General features: G+C 42.3%; 1 protein-coding gene across 1 annotated transcript in view; it reads left to right on the forward strand.

The window, feature by feature from the left end:
- ABHD12 (abhydrolase domain containing 12, lysophospholipase) overlaps positions 1 to 19250 on the forward strand; it is a 64029-nt gene continuing 44779 nt past the window's right edge. Inside the window, exon 1 of the mRNA XM_055431060.2 lies at positions 1 to 295. Within this exon, the coding sequence (XP_055287035.1) occupies positions 105 to 295 (191 nt within the window). The 5' untranslated portion in view covers positions 1 to 104. The remainder of the gene's footprint in view (positions 296 to 19250) is intronic.

A 19250-nucleotide genomic window follows, 5' to 3' on the forward strand; every position in this document is an offset into this window, starting at 1 on the left:
GCTGCGGCGGCGGCGGCTCCCCTCGGCGGTGGCTCCCCTCGGCGGTGGCTCCCCTCGGCGGCGGCGGCTGGCGGAGCGGGGAGACTGGCCGTGCTGGCCACGGAATGAGGAAGCGGACCGAGCCTGTCGCCCTGGAGCATGAACGCCGCGCCGCCTCGGGCTCGCCCTCCGCCGGCCCAGCCGCCGCGGCGCTGGACGCCGACTGCCGCCTGAAGCAGAACCTGTGCCTGGCGGGCCCCGGGCCGGCCGAGCCGCGCTGCGCCGCGGACGCGGGCATGAAGCGGGCGCTGGGCAGGTGAGGGGCGGCCGGGACCCGCGCCCCTTCAGAGCTGCCCGCCCCGCGCCCTGCGCGCGCCGCCGGCCTCTCAGAGCCGGCCCATCCCTGGGTGCCTCCCCTAGCGGGCCTGCGGGGCCCCCCCTGCGCCCGGCTGGAGAGCGCCTCCCGACGAGGATGAGGGGCCCCCGGATGCCCGGCGGGGCCGGGGAGCGCGCGCGCGGCGCGGACCCAGCGTCCCTTCCGCGGGGTGGGCAGCTCACCGGCGCCCGCGGGGCCCCTGGGGACGGTGGAGGGTCCGCAGTGTCCAGGCGCGGGGGTGCGCCGCCTTCTCGGGAAGGCTGAGGGCTGGGCGGGTGCGGGGTCGCGTGGCGCTGCGCCCTCGAATGCAGCGGGCAGGTGGATGCCCAGCGATCGCCAGCCGCTGGCTTCTGGTGTGTGGAATGTGTCTATCGGAGTCGACCCCTTGGGAAGCGCTGTCAGGTCCGGAAGATGATTTCGGCCTCCCTTTGGGGAGATGAACGCGTTGACGTTGAATTCATCTCACAGTTGAGAGAGGAGCTTTTTTCACACCGGCTGGACTTTCCCCGTAGGCTGGTGTCTTTATTATCTGGGTGTTCGTGGAACTTATCACTCATGACAGTTTTGAAGTCTTGATGTTTCTTGGTGACTGAAAAAGTTAGTATGTTATGTTCTCAGGTGTTGTAGCAAGAGTCACTGCTTTTGCCATCCCCTGGAATGACCTTAATTGACACAGTCCTCTGCAGTGTAAAATATTTATCCACAGAGCCCCTAAAAATGTTAACTTCATTGCCTAAAAGATCACGAGGTTAAACTATATACACATCTCAGTCAGTGGTTCCCCTTCCTGCTGGAAGTCCAGGAATCGACAGAATTTTTGTGTAAAATTATCTATCAACTGATCAGCATCTCTTGTGAAGATAATCTCTTTTGTGGAAAGGTTTATCTGCATTAAAAATGCACAGTTGGCTTTAATGCATTGTTATTAACAGATTTGACATAACACTTAGGTTGTAAACTCTTTCTTTGAAGAAGACAAATTGTGATGCACAGTAATGTTTGGGGAAGCAATCTCCCTTGAAAGGTCTACTGTATTAAAAGAGTCTGATTATTTTTATTTTTGAGTTGAGGACAAAGAGAGACATTCTAGTGGTGCCACTTCCTTTGAATAAACAAAAGGCTGTTATGGGAATAAAAAGAAAAGCAGAGGGCAGGAAGGGCAAATTTGTGAGTTACCCCATGGTTCCTTCCCTATTGCCTGAAATGCTCTCCTGAACCTTCTCCTGAGTTTTCTCCTCCAGCCTGGTCTCTGCTCAGCTGTCACCTCTTCAGAGAGACTTTTCCAGACTAGCACATCCAAAATAGCCGTTGGGCCCCCACTGGCCCCTTTCTTTTACTTGTTTCTTCATCCCCCGTAATTGCCTGCACACTTGAATGGCTTTGTGCATAGTCTCCCACAGGAGAACAGAAGCCCTGTGAGAGCAGGGACATTGTTCTTGGGGCCTCTGTCTTCAGAGGCACATCTTAGGTGGGAGAAAATATTTTGTTGAATGAATATCCAGAATAGATTCCTAGAAGTGGAATTGCTGAGCCAAGGGGTGTATGCTGTTGACTGAAAGTGCCCTCCCAAGAACTTGTACCATTGGTACACCCTCCACTAGTGTCAGTCTCCTCACCCAAATATTGAATATTACCAGATATTTTGATCTTTTTCTACTTGGTTGCTGAAAATCGACAACTGATTTGTAACTTTAATTTGCCTTTCTTGGTGGTTAGGTGGCAGTTTTTGTATGTTTTTGTAAGCCTATTGTACACCTTTGGATTATTTACAACTTGAACCGTCCTTGTTTGGGTCCCCCTGCACACTTCTTTTAACTTTCTATTGTGCACATTTTCAATAGACGAAAGTAGAGGAGTCAGTATAGTGAGCCTCCATGAGCCCATCCCTTCACTGCAGTAGTTTTCCATGTTTCGCCACTCTTGAATCATTTCTTCCTCCTCTCCTCCATTTTTGATATGGTGGGGAGACTAGACTGTTCTAAAACAACTGATTTCGTCCATAAATATTTTCATAGTGTATTCTTGAACAAATAAGGATTTTGAAATATATATAACCCCAATACTATTATTGAATTGTATGAAAACTAAGTGAAGTCGCTTAGTCGTGTCCGACTCTTTGTGACCCCATGGACTGTAGCCTACCAGGCTCCTTGGTCCATGGGATTTTCCAGGCAAGAATACTGGAGTGAGTTGCCATTTCCTTCTCCAGCTAGCAATTTATTATTTGTAAAGTATCCTGTCTGGGCTTCCCAGGTGGTACAGAGGTAAAGAATCTGCCTGCCAGTGAAGGAAACAAAGAGATGTGGGTGGGGAAGATCCCCTGGAGTAGGAAATGGCAACCCACTCCAGTATTCCTGCCTAGAAAATTACATGGACAAAAGGAACCTAGCAAGCTACAGTCCGTGGGGTTGCAAAGAGTCAGACACGACCAAGCAACTGAGCATGAGTCTACATATACATTTCCCTATCTTAGAAATGTTTTTTTAAGTCAGTTTTAAAATCCTGTACATTTCTTAGGTGTATTCCTAGTTAATCTCTTGTTGTTATTTTCTTATACATTGTTACTAGTTGTATATATTAATTCTGTATCTAGCAACTTACATAATCTTACTTTCAAGTAGTTTTTGCAGTTCCTCAATTTTCCAGGTATGCTATCATATCAGCTGCAAATATTAATAATAATTTTGTTTTCTACTTTTTATGTCTTTTGTTTCTCTTTCTTGATTACATTGTATTTCCAGAACAAGGTTGAATAATAGGGGTGATACTGAGTATCCTTATCTTGTTCCTGACTTTAAGGAGAATTCTTTTAGTGTTTATGCCAAGTTAGTTATTTTACTAAGGGGTGTGTTGCTGCTGTTTTGTCTTTTTTTTAAAGATCAAAATGGTTGTTGAATTATATTAAATGCTGTTTTAGCATCTGTGAAATGATCATATGAATTTTGTCTCTTGACCTGTTAATATGCTGAATTGTAGTAATAGATTTAATATTATTGAGTCATCATTTTATATTATTGAATCATCAATAATAACTCCTATTGTGTAGACAGATTCTATTTATTAATATTTTACTAGGGAGTTTTACACCGTTATTTGTATGACTAGTTTGTAATTTTCTTTTTTAATGCCATCTTTACCAAGTGATTTTAGTGTTTTTTATAGCTTTATTAAAAGTTATCTCTTTCTCTTCATTAGCCAGTTTAAATATTGTACTTTTGAAATTATCTCTTTCTTTAAATTTTGGTAGAATTCACGTGTAAACCTTCCTGAGCATGGTGCTTTTTTAGAAGATAGCATTTTTATAACCGTCATAGTTTCTTAGATTTGCAGTCTCTTTCTGGGTTCAGTTTTGGTGATTTATATGTCTATAGAAAATCATCTGTTACATCTAGCTTTTCCTCTGTACTTGGGGCTCTTCCCTCGTCTTGTTTCCTATTTTAGGTATTTACACACCCTCCCCTCTTTTTTCTTGCTCTAGCACATGTGTGCACACGCAGAAAAATTTTGGATTTTCTCCTGAATAAAAAATTTTATGTGTATTTTTCTGGGAGCCCAGGATGGTGCTGAGGCTGCGGAGAAGTGGAGAGAACCTTCTCTCTCTGAAGAGGGCAGCAAGAGCTGCTTTCTTTCCTGTGACTGCCCAGCAGGAATGTGGCTCCAGGGCATCCAGATCTTCCAGTCTTTCCTGAAGAGTAGTTGGGTGTGTGTCCATGACCTCTTAGAAAAACTGTTTAGACTAATTTAGATAAAGAAAACCACCTCGGAGGTAAAACCATGTGTTGTTTTTTTTTTTAATTGAAGTATAGTTGGTTTGCAATGTGTTAGTTATATATATATATATATTCTTTTTCAGATTCTTTTCCCTTCCAGGTTATTACAAAATATTGAGTGTAGCTCCCTTTGGGTTTGTTTTGGACTAAGTTGGACTAAAGGGTCATTTTGGAAGGCATTTGGCTTACAGGTTAGCCCTGCACTCTATGAAAGGAGGGACTGGATACTGCTTTTGCTTTGCATATGTCTGGTACGAGGAGGCAAATGAGGGATTCTGTGGGCCTTTGATCTTCTCTTTTGTAATCCTGGAGTTCTTGGCACTATTCAGTAAAGGCATCAAGACTCAAGATCATCATCAAGTGCTCAGTTGTGTCTGACTCTTTGTGATTCCATGGTCTGTAGCCTGCCAGGCTCCTTTGTCCATGGGATTCTCCAGGTAAGAGTACTGGAGTGGGTTGCCATTTCCTTCTCCAGGGGAATCTTCCCAACCCAGGGATCAAACCTGCGGCTCTTGTGTCTCCTGGATTGGCAGGTGGGTTCTTTACCACTACTGCCATCTGGGAAGCCCAGTGAGATGTGTAGGTCTGTGTTTAAGTGAACTAAACTGTCCTCCCACTGCCAACTCAGAGGCCAAATCTGCCAGATAATCAAGATCAGTGGACTGCCTGGGAGGTTTCATATCTGATGACCTTTGTGTGTAGATACCGAAGAATGCAGGCATCACCCTTGGTTCCTCCTTGACCCAAAAGAAGGAACTTCATGCAGGGTTGCAGAAGGCTTTACTGTAACCCAGAAAGCCGGGTGATTCACCTTCCTTAGGGTGAATAGGGAGCTCACCAGACAAGCCTGTCTGCCTGGTATCTCTTTCTTTACATATGGAGATTAGAGAGTGCTCTCAGAGCTAGCTTTTGTACTTAAAGTCTACTTTTCTTCACCCTCTTCTCCCTCTCATCAGAGTAGAATCTGTTCCTGGACCATGACAAGCAGCCAGGGAGGCTACGATATGGTGCTTCAAGTGGGGCTCCCAACTGAATCCCTGTCTTACGTTCCAGCCCTGGAACTCAGGACCCTGGAACTTGAGTCCAGTATCTCTGCTTACTTCCCAGTTCCTTTCAGCCAGTGTGTACTCTCCCTTCTCAAGGGAGTGCCTGTCTTCTATGGTAATGTTGGGCGTTCCATTCCGTTCCGATCCGTCGCTCAGTCATGTCCGACTCTTTGCGACCCCGTGGACTGTAGCCTACCAGGCTTCTCTGTCCATGGGATTCTCCAGGCAAGAATATTGGAGTGGGTTACCGTTTCCTTCTCCAGGGGATCTTCCCGACCCAGGGATTGAACCCGGGTCTCCCACATTGGAGGCAGACTCATTAACCTCTGAGCCACCGGGGCATGGACTGCTCAAATGCAGGAGTTACTTTTTAGGTAGATTAAGAGCTCCAGAAGACACTTATCATAGAGGTGGTCTTGAAGAGTGGCTTAGATGGGTCATCGCCTCAGGGTTCTGCTGACAGCAGTGGAGATGGGACACCTTTCCAGACTCAAGGTCTTCCTTCTGCACCTCCCACTAGAGCACTTTTCCTTCCAAAATGCAGTTTATAAGGAAAATGTAACTGTAATACAATCTTGAGAACTGACAGATTAAGTCAAATGCTTAACGTGATGCTATAGAACTAGAGTGTCCACCTGGAGAGTGGACAGGTGATTTGTTTCTCCTGAACTGAGGGCCAGTGTCTGGAGTGTCAGGCTGCTGACACAAGGAAGTGTGATGTCCAGAAACCTGCCCGAGATGTCCGGTTAGTAGAAAGACCTGTTATTTAGGCTTGGTGCCCATCTTAGTATCATTTGATATTTTGGAGGAAAGTTTGCATAGTCTCAAATGAGTGTTCTCAGGTTCGTGTCTTGGGGAGAATTGCTTAACTTTCTGAGCTTATTTCTTCCTCGTGATGTGGGGATAAAAATCTCCCTTATAGAAGCAGGGTGGGGCTCCAGTATGAAGGAGCCGCTGGTGGCATGATGTCTCTGGGATCCAGAGACAGGTTAGGGATCTGCAAGGGTGCTGTGAAGTTGCAGGGAGGTGGTTGGCTGTGTGGGACAGCATTGGAAGTTCTCTGGGTGCTTCTGTTTTCTCTGAAATAAGAGCAGAGCCCTCCGCCCAAGGGAGAGGAACCACCACAGGTGTTTCTCTTTCAGCTCTCCACCTGGACCCAGTCTTAGCTCTCTATCTTTGGCCTGATCGGATGTTTCCTAAAGTCTCATTAACAAGACAGTCAATCTCCTTGGCAGAGACTAACTTTTCTAACATGTGGTGTTGCAACAATGGATGACAGAAATGGTTTTCATGGGAAGTCGTTGCAGCTGTGACTTGCTGTGTGTGTTCTGTACAGCTGAGTGCGACCTGGTCCTGGGAGGTTTGAGGGCAGCTCCCCTCGCATCCCCCACCTGAGGACTCTGCACACAGGCCAGTGAGGAGGGTGTTAAGCTGGGTTTGAGGTGGAGAAAAGATCAACATGAACAGAGGGCAACGTCAGTGATCACATGGTTCATAAGCAGAATTCTTACCTCTCAGGTTTTGCTATTACACAAATAGAGGTTTCTAGCAGAGTTTGTCTTGAGATGGTGCTTGTGGGCTTTGTTTTAATTATGTGTGTTCTGTTTTCCAGGTACGCCCTGGTTTGCCAGGAAGTGCCCTGAGAAGGTAAACAGGAGGGGGTAGTTGAGTGTCAGTGTGAGGAGTGTCATTTTGCAAAGATGCAGACAGAGAAGGAGTGTCAATGAAGAAATACAAGCACAACTCAGCAATGCTGGAATTTAGGGTTTGTTCTTGAATTGAAAGTTGTCCTGAGCTTTGTTGTTGTTCAGTCGCTCAGTGGTGTCTGACTGCTACCTGATGGACTGCAGCACGCCAGGCTTCCCTGTCCTTCACCATCTCCTGTTGATTGAGTTGGTTTTGCCATCCAACCATCTCATCCTCCGTCATCCCCTTCTCCTCCCGCCTTCAGTCTTTCCCAGCATCAGGTTCTTTTCCAGTGAGTCAGCTCTTTGTATCAGATGGCCAGAGTATTGGAGCTTCAGCATCAGTCCTTCCAATGAATATCCAGGGTTGATTTCCTTTAGGATTGACTGGTTTGAGCTTTAGGGTAAAGAAAACAAAGTTGAAACTCTTTTCAGGTCTTAGCAAACTTGGATCTCCATGCAAGATTTAGATGAATTGACTGAATTATTTGTAATGGGAAGGGAAAAATGTTCAGAGCGGAAGCAGGTCATTTGGATGCTATAGTTCAGGGTCCTAAAATACATGTATGGCTTGTAACTTTCAGCTGTTTCTTTCTCCTAATAATATGTATAGCATAGACTGTTTACTGTTTCATGCTTGACTTGTGCCATTCCTGGGCCTGGAACATCATTTTGTCCCTACCTGAAAGTGGCGTTGCCAGTGTTGCATGCTCATAGGTTCATTTTATTCAACCAACAGTTAACTTGCTTCTGTTGTTTGTTTGAAATCATGATAGGTACTGAGAAAGATGAATGAAGGCAGTGCCTATCCTCAGGGAGTTTGTTTTCTGTCAGTTTTTATGTGTGACATTTTCATGATGTCTGTGGTAGAGACAATGCAAGGATGGCTGGAGACGGTTAGTCTGATCTCACATTCATTCTTTGTTACTGTTGACATTTTTTTGTACTGATTTATCTTCAGAATATCTCATCTTTTAGGCTTCCACTTCTCTGACAGGATGTAACTCATTTTTCAACACATCCCTGGCATATCAAGCTATCTATAGATAAAATAAATGTTCACAGTTTAGGGACAGAGCACACTTTGACAAGGTACGTCGTGGCAGAACCGACAGGAAGGAAAATACCATCCTAGGACATTGGATGCCAGCTTTGGGCTCCAGAAGGCAGGGACGGTGTCGGCCAGCTGGGAGCCTGCTGGTATAGCCCAGGGCTTCCTGAGGAAGCACCAAAGAGGTTTTGCAGGGACTGAGGAGGGATCCTGGTGTGAGGCCGCTGTGAGAGATGGCAGTCGCCATGATGAAAGGCAGCCAGCCCCACAGGGGTCCTGTCTGTTTCCCTCTGTTCCCCTCTCATTTTTTTTTATTCTTCTGATTGCAGAAATGAAAAGGATTTCCTAATACAGATTTAAAACAGAATATAATTGAGAAAGGAAAGTTGTCCTGTGGATAATTACTGTTAGCAGTGTGGCAGCTATAGAGAAGATTGCTAGCATGATTTTTCTTTGATTCATCCAGTGAGTATTTGTTGAAGACTTACTGTGTGCTGGAGGCTGTGAATAGAATGTTACAGTCAGACAGTTCCCAGTCCTCGTAACTCACATTCTCCTCTTGAGGGAGAAAGATAGGGAAAAAAAGGTAGCTGTTAAATATATAGTAAATTTCAAGGAGGTGGTAAAGTGCTGTGAAGAAAAATAGAGCAAGGTAGTTTTAAAAAGCAGACAACATGCCCAGAATGGAATTGCTTATGCCAAATAAGCTGCACATCACCAAACAGAAATTTTACTACAGTGTCGGCTCAAATTCTTAAACCAGTCAATTGGGAATCACCTAGTCAGCACTGATGAGGTCATCTGCCTGTTGGAACCTTGTCGTCTCCTAAAGGAAAGTGACCTTGGAATAAACAGCCCAATTTTTTTGTCTCATAAAACTTCCTTGTTCCTGCTCCATTCTGCGTAGGAAAGTCCTTCATTTTGTACAGCTCTTTGGAACTGCTTTGTACTTACTGTGTGAGATGCTACCCAACTGATGAATTGTTGAATAAAGCCAGTAAGATATTTTAGGATTTGCTCAGGTGCTTTTTTTTTTTCAACAGTAAGTAATGCAATTATGTATAAAGCGCTTGAAAACAAGCTATGTTATAGTGATAAAACATCCTTGTTACTGTCAGGAGAATAAGGCCTTTTCACAGTAGGACAACCAGCTGTTAAACTCTGCCAGTTTCCTCATGACTTTTTGTTTTCTTCTCTGGGAACATCTATGGATTGCTCTTGTGTATTAAGGTCTTAAAGCTTTCAGTTCTGTTCAGTGAAATTACTCCCAATACTGTGTTTGAGTAAGAGTTTAAAGATTGTTCTTCAGGTTTCCACCTTTAAACTAGGTAGAATTTAGTCCAACTATTAGTTTTCAGACGTGAATTTTGGATTTACTTTTTTGTTCCTTCTGAGAGAATATGAGAAAATATAATGGAATATATGTATGTATATACTTATATATGATAGAGTATTTATTATAGTAGAAAATGTGTTTCGGGATATACCTATTAATATAGTGGAATAAAGCCAAAAACTTTCTTAATAATTTTGATTGTTGCAGTCATGGAGAAATTGATGAAAACTAAATATAGACACTTTTTAATAGAAATTTGATTCTTCCACATCTGGCCAAGATAGAGTAACAGGGGCTAAATTTACCCTGAAATAACTACAACAACAGCAAAGCCCGGACGAAATACATGAAACAAGCTTTCAAAACACTGGCCACTGGCAGTGAGAGAGAGTGGTCAGTGAGAGGTGACAAAGTGAGTCCTACGACAGCTCCAGCTTCCCGTGTATACGAGAGAGTTTCTCCATTATAGCTCAGGGAAGGGGAAAGAGATATGGAGAGCCTGGGGACACCGGCATGCCTACAGTTTACAGCACAGAGGACTAGGGAGAGACAGTGGTACAGAGAGAACTCTGGAGAGCCGTACAGAGAGAACTCTGGAGAGCCATCCAGAGTTGTATTCTGTATTCAGCAAAGTGCTGCTCAGCCCGTGTGTGCACTCAGCACAAATCATGAAAACAAACCCTGGAAGAATCAAACTGTCTCCAGGTAACTTCACTGCATCCTGAAACAAGGTTTAGTAATATTTATAGGAATATAAAAATAGCCAGTATGCAACAAAGTGAAATTCACAATGTCTGATATATCTAATCAAGGATTCAGTTCAGTTCAGTCACTCATTCATGTCCAACTCTTTGCGACCCCATGGACCACAGCACACCAGGCCTCCCTGTCCATCACCAACTCCTGAAATTTACCCAAAATCATGTCCATCGAGTTGGTGATGCCATCCAACCATCTCATCCTCTCTCATCATCTTCTTCTGCCCTCAATCTTTCCCCGCATCAGGGTCTTTTCAAATGAGTCAGCTCTTTACATCAGGTGGCCAAAGTATTGGAGTTTCAGCTTCAATATCAGTCCTTCCAATGAACACTCAGGACTGATCTCCTTTAGGATGGACTGGGTGGACCTCCTTGCAGTCCAAGGGACTCTAAATTAGAGTCTTCTCCAACACCACAGTTCAAAAGCATCAATTCTTCAGGGCTCAGCTTTCTTTATAATCCAACTCTCACATCCATACCTGACTACTGGAAAAACTATAGCCTTGACTAGACTGACCTTTGTTGGCAAAGTAATGTCTCTGCTTTTTAATATGCTGTCTAGATTGGTCATAACCTTTCTTCCAAGGAGCAAGCATCTTAATTTCATGGCTGCAGTCACCATCTGCACTGATTTTGGACCCCCCAAAATAAAGTCACCCACTGTTTCAATTGCTTCCCCATCTATTTCCCATGAAGTGATGGGATCAGATGCCATGATCTTAGTTTTCTGAATCTTGAGCTTTAAGTCAACTTTTTCACTCTCCTCTTTCACTTTCATCAAGGGGCCCTTTAGTTCTTCACTTTCTGCCATAAGAGTGGTATCATCTGCTTATCTGAGGTTATTGATATTTCTCTCAGCAGTCTTGATTCCAGCTTGTGCTTCCTCCCGCCCAGCGTTTTTCATGATGTACTCTGCATATAAGTTAAATAAGCAGGGTGGCAATATACAGCCTTGACGTACTCCTTTCCCAATTTGGAACCAGTCTGTTGTTCCATGTCCAGTTCTAACTGTTGCTTCCTGACCTGTATACAGATTTCTCAAGAGGCAGGTCAGGTGGTCTGGTATTCCCATCTCTTAGAATTTTCCACAGTTTATTGTGATCCACACAGTCAAAGGCTTTGGCATAATCAATGAAGCAGAAATAGATGTTTTTCTGGAACTCTCTTGCTTTTTCAGTGATCCAGCAGATGTTGGCAATTTGATCTCTGGTTCCTCTGCCTATTCTAAAACTAGCTTGAACATCTAGAAGTTCACATATTGCTGAAGCCTGGCTTGGAGAATTTTGAGCATTACTTTACTAGTGTGTGAGATGAGTACAATTGTGTGTTCATCTCCAGGTTGGTAGCTGCCCAATATGCTACTGGATTTCAGTGGAGACATAACTCCATCAAGAATGAAGGGATGGAGCCAATGCAAAACAACACACCGTTGTGGATGTGACTGGTGATAGAAGCAAGGTCCAATGCTGTGAAGAGCAATATTGCATAGGAACCTGGATGTTAGGTCCATGAATCAAGGTAAATTGGAAGTGGTCAAACAGGAGATGGCAAGAGTGAATGTCAACATTCTAGGATTCGGTGAACTAAAATGGACTGGAATGGGTGAATTTAACTCAGATGACCATTATATCTACTACTGTGGGCAGGAATCCCTTAGAGGAAATGGAGTAGCCATCATAGTCAACAAAAGAGTCTGAAATGCAGTATTTGGATGCAATCTGAAAAATGACAGAATGATCTCTTTTCATTTCCAAGGCAAACCATTCAATATCATGGTAATCCAAGTCTATGTCCCAACCAGGAATGCTGAAGAAGCTGAAATTGAACAATTCTGTGAAGACCTACAAGAACTTTTAGAAGATGTCCTTTTCATTATAGGGGAGTAGAATGCAAAATTAGGAAGTCAAGAAACACCTGGAGTAACAGGCAAATTTGGCCTTGGAGTACAGAATGAAGCAGGGCAAAGGCTAATAGAGTTTTGCCAAGAGAACGTACTGGTTATAGCAAACACCCTCTTCCAACAACACAAGAGAAGACTCTACACATGGACATCACCAGATGGCCAACGCTGAAATCAGATTGATTATATTCTTTGCAGCCAAAGATGGAGAAGCTGTATACAGTTAGCAAAAACAAGACCAGGAGCTGACTGTGGCTCAGATCATGAACTCCTTATTGCCAAATTCAGACTTATAGTGAGGAAAGTGGGGAACACCACTAGACCATTCATGTGTGACTTAAATCAGATCCCTTATGATTATACAGTGGAAGTGAGAAATAGATTTAAGGGACTAGATCTGATAGACAGAGTGCCTGATGAACTGTGGATAAAGTTTCGTGACATTGTACAGGAGACAGGGATCAAGCCCACCCCAAGAAAAAGAAGTGCAAAAAAGCAAAATGGCTGTCTGAGGAGGCCTTACAAATAGCTGTGAAAAGAAGAGAAGCAAAAAGCAAAGGAGAGAAGGAAAGATATACCCATTTGAATGCAGAGTTCCAAAGAATAGCAAGGAGAGATAAGAAAGCCTTCCTCAGAGATCATTGAAAAGAAATAGAGGAAAACAATAGAATGGGAAAGACTAGAGATCTCTTCAAGATAATTAGAGATACCAAGGGAACATTTTATGCAAAGATGGGCTCAGTAAAGGACAGAAATGGTAGGGACCTAACAGAAGCAGAAAATATTAAGAAGAGGTGGCAAGAATACACAGAAGAACTATACAAAAAAGATCTTCACAGTGCAGATAATCAGGATGGTGTGATCACTCACTTAGAGCCAGCCAGCCTGGAATGTGAAGTCAAGTGGGCCTTAGGAAGCATCACTACAAACAAAGCTACTAGAGGTGATAGAATTCCAGTTGAACTATTTCAAACCCTTAAAGATGATGCTGTGAAAGTGCTGCATGCAATATGCCAGCAAATTTGGAAAACTCAGCAGTGGCCACAGGACTGGAAAAGATCAGTTTTCATTCCAATCCCAAAGAAAGGCAATGCCAAAGAATGCTCAAACTACCATACAGTTGCACTCATCTCACCTGCTAGCAAAGTAATGCTCAAAATCAAGGATTACCAGATGTAATCATTTGCTTGGGCAGCCATAACAAAGTATTACAGAGTGAGTCGCTAAAACAGTAAATTTTATTTATGTACTTTATACATGGACACTAGAAGTCTGAGATCTTGTGTTGGCAGCATTAGTTTCTTCTCGGGCCTCTCTCCTAAGGCCGTCTTCTCGCTGTGTCTTACGTGGTCTTTCCTCTGCATGTCTGTCCAGGTTTCTTATAAGGACACCAGATAAAATTTTAACCTCTTATGACTCTGTTTCCAAATACAATCATATTGTGAGCTACTGGATTGTTGTTCAGTCCCTGAGTTTTGTACAACTCTTGGCAACTCCATGGACCATAGCACGCCAGGCTTCCCTATCCTTCACTCTCTCCCAGAGTTTGCTCAGATTCATGTCCGTTGATCGGGGATGCTATCTAACTATATCATCTTCTGCTGCCTATTCTCCTTTTGCCTTCAGTCTTTCCCAGCATCAGGGTCTTTTCCACTGAGTTGGCTCTTTGCATCATGTGACCATATACAGAAGAGCAAATGTGCAAGTGACAGCAGGTTTCTTGTCAGAAAAGTGAGAAAGAAGGCCATGGAGCAGTGTCTTTAAAACACTGAAGAAACAACAGCAGCAACAATAAAACCCCAAAAAAACCACCAAGTAGAATTTATTCTCTTTTTACTTTTCCTTTTGTCTCCTTCCCTCTCCCTTTCCTTCCTGCTTTCCCTGTAAATGAAGTATACTTGACTTACTACATTAGTTTTAGGTGTACAACATAATGATGATTCGATATTTTTATACGTTACAAAAGGATCACCATACTACGTCGCTAACATCTGTCACTCTACAAAGTTATGAATTATTGACCGTATTCCCTGTGCTGTATTTTTCATCCCTATGACTTACTTTATAACTGGAAGTACTTCTTCACCCTCCTCGCATATTATACTCATCCCCCTACCCGTCTCCCCTCTGGTAGCTAGCAGTTTGTTCTCTGTCGATCTGTTTCTGTTTTGTTTGTTCTTTTTTTTAGAGTCCATGTACAAGACAAATCATATGATATTTGTCTTTCTCTGTCTGACTTACTTAGCATAAAACCTTCAGGTCCATCCAAGTTGTCACATATGACAAGATTTCATTTTTTGTTTAATGGCCGTGTCATATCCTATTGTGTGTGTGTGTATCATGTCTTTGTTATGTTGAGGTATGTTTCCCCTATACGCAGTTGGTTGAAAGTTTTTATCATACATGGATGTTGGATTTTGTCAAAAGCTTTTTCTGCATCTGTTAAGATGATCATATGATTTTTATTTTTCCTTTTATTGTATGATGTATCACATTGGTTTCTGGATATTGAAACATCCTTGAAACCCTGGGATAAATCTCACTTGATCATGGTATATGATCTTTTTAATGTAATTGAATGTAATTTAATATTTTAAATTCATTTTGCTAATATTGTGTTGAGGATTTTTACATCAGTGTTCGTCAGGGATGTTGGCCTATATTTTCCTTGTTTTGTGGTGTTCTCATCTGATTTTAGTACCAAGATGATGCTGACCTTGTACAGTGAGTTTGGAAGCACACTTTCCGCTTCCTTTTTTGCTGTAGTTGGAGATAGAGAGATACTCTTCTTTAAATTTTTGGTAGATTTCACCTGCAAATTCATTTGATCCTGGACTTTTGTTTGCTGGGAGTTTCTTTTTCACTGCTTATTGAGTTTCATGAGTGATAATCATTCTGTTTGTATCTTCTGTTTTTTCCTGCTTCAGTCTTGTGTGTGTGTGTGTTGCTCAGTCATGTCCGACTCTGCAAACCCATAGACTGTAGCCCGCCAGGCTTCTCTGTTCATGGAATTCTCCAGGCAAGAATACTGGAGTAGATTGCCATTCCCTTCTCCAGAGGAACTTCCCAACCCAGGGATCAAACCCTGGTCTCCTGCATTGCAGGCAGATTCTTTACTGTTTGAGCTACAGGCAAGTCCCTATTTCAGTCTTAGGAGATTGAATGTTTCTAGGAATTTATCCATTTACTCTGGGTTGTCCATTTTATTGGTGTATAATTGTAGTAAGCAATTATGATCCTTTGTGTTTGTCATTTATACCTTCTCTTTCATATCTGATTTTATTGGTTTGGACCTGCTTTTTTTTCTTGAGGAGTCTGGGTAAAGGTTTGCCAGTTTTTTCAAAGAACTAGCTCTTAGTTTCATTGATCTTTTCTGTTGGTTTTTTTAGTCTCCATTTATTTCTGCTCAAATCTTTATTGTTTCTTTCCTTCTACTAACTTTGAGTTTTGTTTGTTCTTCTATTTCTTGATCCTCTAGATTTAAGGTTAGATAGTTAGATTTTTCTTATTTCCTGAGGTAGGCTTGTGTTGCTATAAACTTCACTCTTAGACTTGTTCTTGTCCCATACTTGATCATTGTATTTCCATTTTCATTTGTCTTCAGGTATTTTTAAGTTTCCTCTTTGATTTCTTCAGTGACCCAGAGTTTGTTTAGAAGGAATATTGTTAGGCCTCCATGTGTGTTTGTGTTTTTTGCATTTTTTGCCATGTAGTCCATTTCTACTCTATACCACTGTAGTTGGAAAAGATCCTTGGTATGCTTTCCATCTTAACTTTGTTGAGGCTTGATATATCTGTTAAGTTCCTCTGGTCTAGTGGGTCATTTAAGGCCAATGTTTCTTTATTGATTTTTTCACTGAATGATGTGTCCATTGATGTAAGTGGGGTGTTAAAGTCCCTTCTTCTTATTGTGTTGTTGTTAGTTTTTCCCTTTATGTTTGTTAACACATTATTGACCAGAGATGTATTAATATACCTTCTGTTACATGAACTTTATTGACCAGAGACATTTCAGTATTTACTTACATAACAAATCACCGGCTACCGGCAATAGTTTATGCAAAAATCCTCCAGTCAAAAATGTGATAATATTTGCTTTATGTATTTAGTTGCTCCTGTGTTGGATGTGTATTTGTTTACAATCGTTATATCTTATTGGATTGATTCCTTGGTCATTATATAATGTCCTTCTTTGTCTCTTGCTATAGTTTGTTTGAAAATCTGTTTTGTCTGATACACTTATTGCTGCCCCAGCTCTTTTTGTTTCCATTTGCATGGAATACCATTTTCCATTACCTCAGTTTCTGTGTTTTTGGATCTGAAATGAGTCTCTTGTAGTCAGCGTATAGATAGGTTGTGTTTTTTATTTATCTGTTCAGCTGTTCTGTGTCTTTTGAGTACAGTATTTAATCAATTTATTTTTAAAGTAATTATTGATAGGTATATACTTATTGCCATTTTGTTAATTCTTGTCTGATTGTTTTTATAGTTCATATTTGTTCCTTCTTTTGCTCTTTCCCCCAACTGGTTTGATGATATATTTGGATTGCTTTCTCTTTGTGTGTGTGTGTGTGTGTGTTGTAGGGGTTTCTTTTGATTTGTGGTTACCATGATGTTCATAACCAGATATTCATGGGCTTCCCTGATAGCTCAGTTAGTAAAGAATCTGCCTGCGATGCAGGAGACCCTGGTTCGATTCCTGGGTCTGGAAGATCTGCTGGAGAAGGATAGGCTCCCCATTCCAGTATTATTCTTGGGCTTCCCTTGTGGCTCAGCTGGTAAAGAATCCACCTGCAATGCAGGAAACCTGGGTTTGATCCCTTGGTTGGGAAGATCCCCTGGAGAAGGGAAAGACTACCCACTTCAGTATTCTGGCCTGGAGAATTCCATGGACTGTATAATCCATTGGGTTGCAAAGAGTCAGATATGACTGAGCAACTTTCACTTTTCATGATGTTCATATATAACAATTACACACACCCATAAATATATATAATATGTATTAGTAATAACGTGTTATTATTTTAAGTTGATGATCTTTTAAGTTGAAATGCATTCTAATAACCGTGCATTATTCCCCCACATTATTTAGTGTTTTTGATAGCATATTTTATGACTTTTTGTTTTGTATATGCCTTAACTACTTATTGTGGATATAGATGATTTTGCTGCTTTTGTCTTTTACTGTTCCTACTAGCTTTATAAGTGGTTGATGCACTACTTTTACTGTGTGTTTGCCTTTACCAATGAGATTTTTCCTTTCATAATTTTCATATTTCTAGTTGTAAGGGTTTTTTACTTCCCATTTTTTAAAATCCTGCTTAGAGAAGGCCCTTGAACATTTCTCATAATGCCAGTGTCATGGTGGGAATTCTTTTAGCTATTGCTTATATGTAAAGTAAAATGTTTTTGGTTACAGGTATAGATTTTTTTTCCCTTTCATCACTGAGTGTATCATGTCACTTCATTCTGATCTGTGAAATTTCTGCTGGAAAGTCAGCTTAGGGAGTTTTCTTGCACATAACTAATTGCTTTTTTTCTTGCTACTTTTAAGATTCTTTAATTTTGCTATTTTAATTGTAAGTTGTCTTGGTTTAGACCTCTTTGGCAGGAGGGCATGGCAACCCACTCCAGTATTCTTGCCTAGAGAATCCCATGGACAGAGGAACCTGGCAGGGAGAAACCCAGGGAAGCTGAGGATCAAGTTTCATTCTCAATATTTTTTGGATTTCTGACAATGCAATTTAATTCATTCCAAATGAAAATTTGGTGGAATGGAAAGAGGCGGGGGCAGACTGAGAGTCCCTGGACATGAACTCATTCTCAGATGAGGCCTTACCTTGAGTAAATGAATTCATACTGTGAGCCTGGTTTCCATATCTCTAAAAGAGGAGTGTTACCTATTTTACCTGCTTCATGGAGTTGTACTAAGATTTCAGCAAGGTTATAGCAGCATTATATATCATTACAGAGTGAGGGGTATAGTGCTTTTTTCCTGTCCACTCACTCCATCTACTTTTTGTGTTTAAAACAAGTTCACAAGAGACACCTATTTTACATGTTAATCTGTTTCCCTAGTTTTTATGCTTTTTGGGGAGATAATTGAATTACCTGTATTGTTGGTTGTGTTTTTATTTATTTTTGGCTGCTCTGGGTCTTCATTGCAGCACATGGGCCATGTCATTGTGGTGCAAGGGGTTAATTGCCCTGTGTCATGCGGGATCTAAATTCCCTGACCAGTGATCGAACGTGGGTCTCTCGGTGTTGGAAGGCAGATTCGTAACCACAGGACCATCAGGGAAGTCCCACCTGTATTGTTAAATCCTTATTTTTTTTTGCTTTATATTGCTACAGGTTTCAGAACTTTCTCAGATACTTTTTTGCTATGAAACTGGCACTGGAGAGCAGGTAGTTTCTATTAATAGTTGATAGGGTGGGTACTGCCTTGTTTAGAGACTTGTACTGTCTCTTATTGACAGTTCTAATGTTGGACAAATACTGCTTCTTGAGTAAAAAGGAAGTTATAATAATTATTATTATTTTTTTTATTGTACCATGTGGTTTGCAGAATCTTAGTTCCCCAACTAGGGATTGAACTCAGTCGTAACCACTGGACTGCCAGGGAATCCCTTGTATTGACTTAAATGCTTGCAGTTATCTGGAAAGCTACTGTAATCCCCATTTCACAGATGAGGAAATTAAGGCACAGATAGTTACGCATTATAGCTTGTCCAGGGTGACACAGCCACTGGAGGCAGAGCTGGTGTGCTCCTGCCTCTATTAGGGCTGCAACACAGCCTGACTGTTAGAACAAGGAAATGGCATGGGTTGAAAATATTGGGCAGATGTCAGTTGAGGGAAACTAATGAGTTAGCCAGGATGTTCCTTTCCTTTTCTGACCACATTCTTGACACACTGAGGTGCTGAGGAGTGGGCTTTTAAGCTCACAGGCCTGGTGAAGAGCCTTCTCTCCGGTGGGTGTCACGCTCTGGGACATCCTGGTTGGTTTGGCACCCCCTCCTTGTGGAAGCTTTGGAGTGGCTGGTGAGGCCTGCACATCCGTGGCGGTGCCAGGGGAAGCCAGGAGCCTGGGGGCGATGTCCCCGGAGCCAGCCTCATTGGCTCCTGTGGCTTTCTGATGAGCCAGTGTTCTCTGGGACTCACACGTCAATACTGGGCACCTTGGCTGTTGGAAGTCCAACATGCCCCGGGCAGCTGTAATGAGGTTAAGTAGGGATTTTTGCGACGCCTGTGTGCACTCTTCTAATAGAGTAAAGAGCCCAGAAGCGCAAGGCTTCTCAGATAGGAAAACAAAAGTGAGAAAGCAGGTTCACTTGCATCTAAAAATA

The sequence above is a fragment of the Moschus berezovskii genome, chromosome 15 (assembly GCF_049115385.1).
Source record: "Moschus berezovskii isolate FMDL1 chromosome 15, NW_MosBer_1.0, whole genome shotgun sequence".
NCBI classification, from domain to species: Eukaryota; Metazoa; Chordata; class Mammalia; order Artiodactyla; family Moschidae; genus Moschus; species Moschus berezovskii.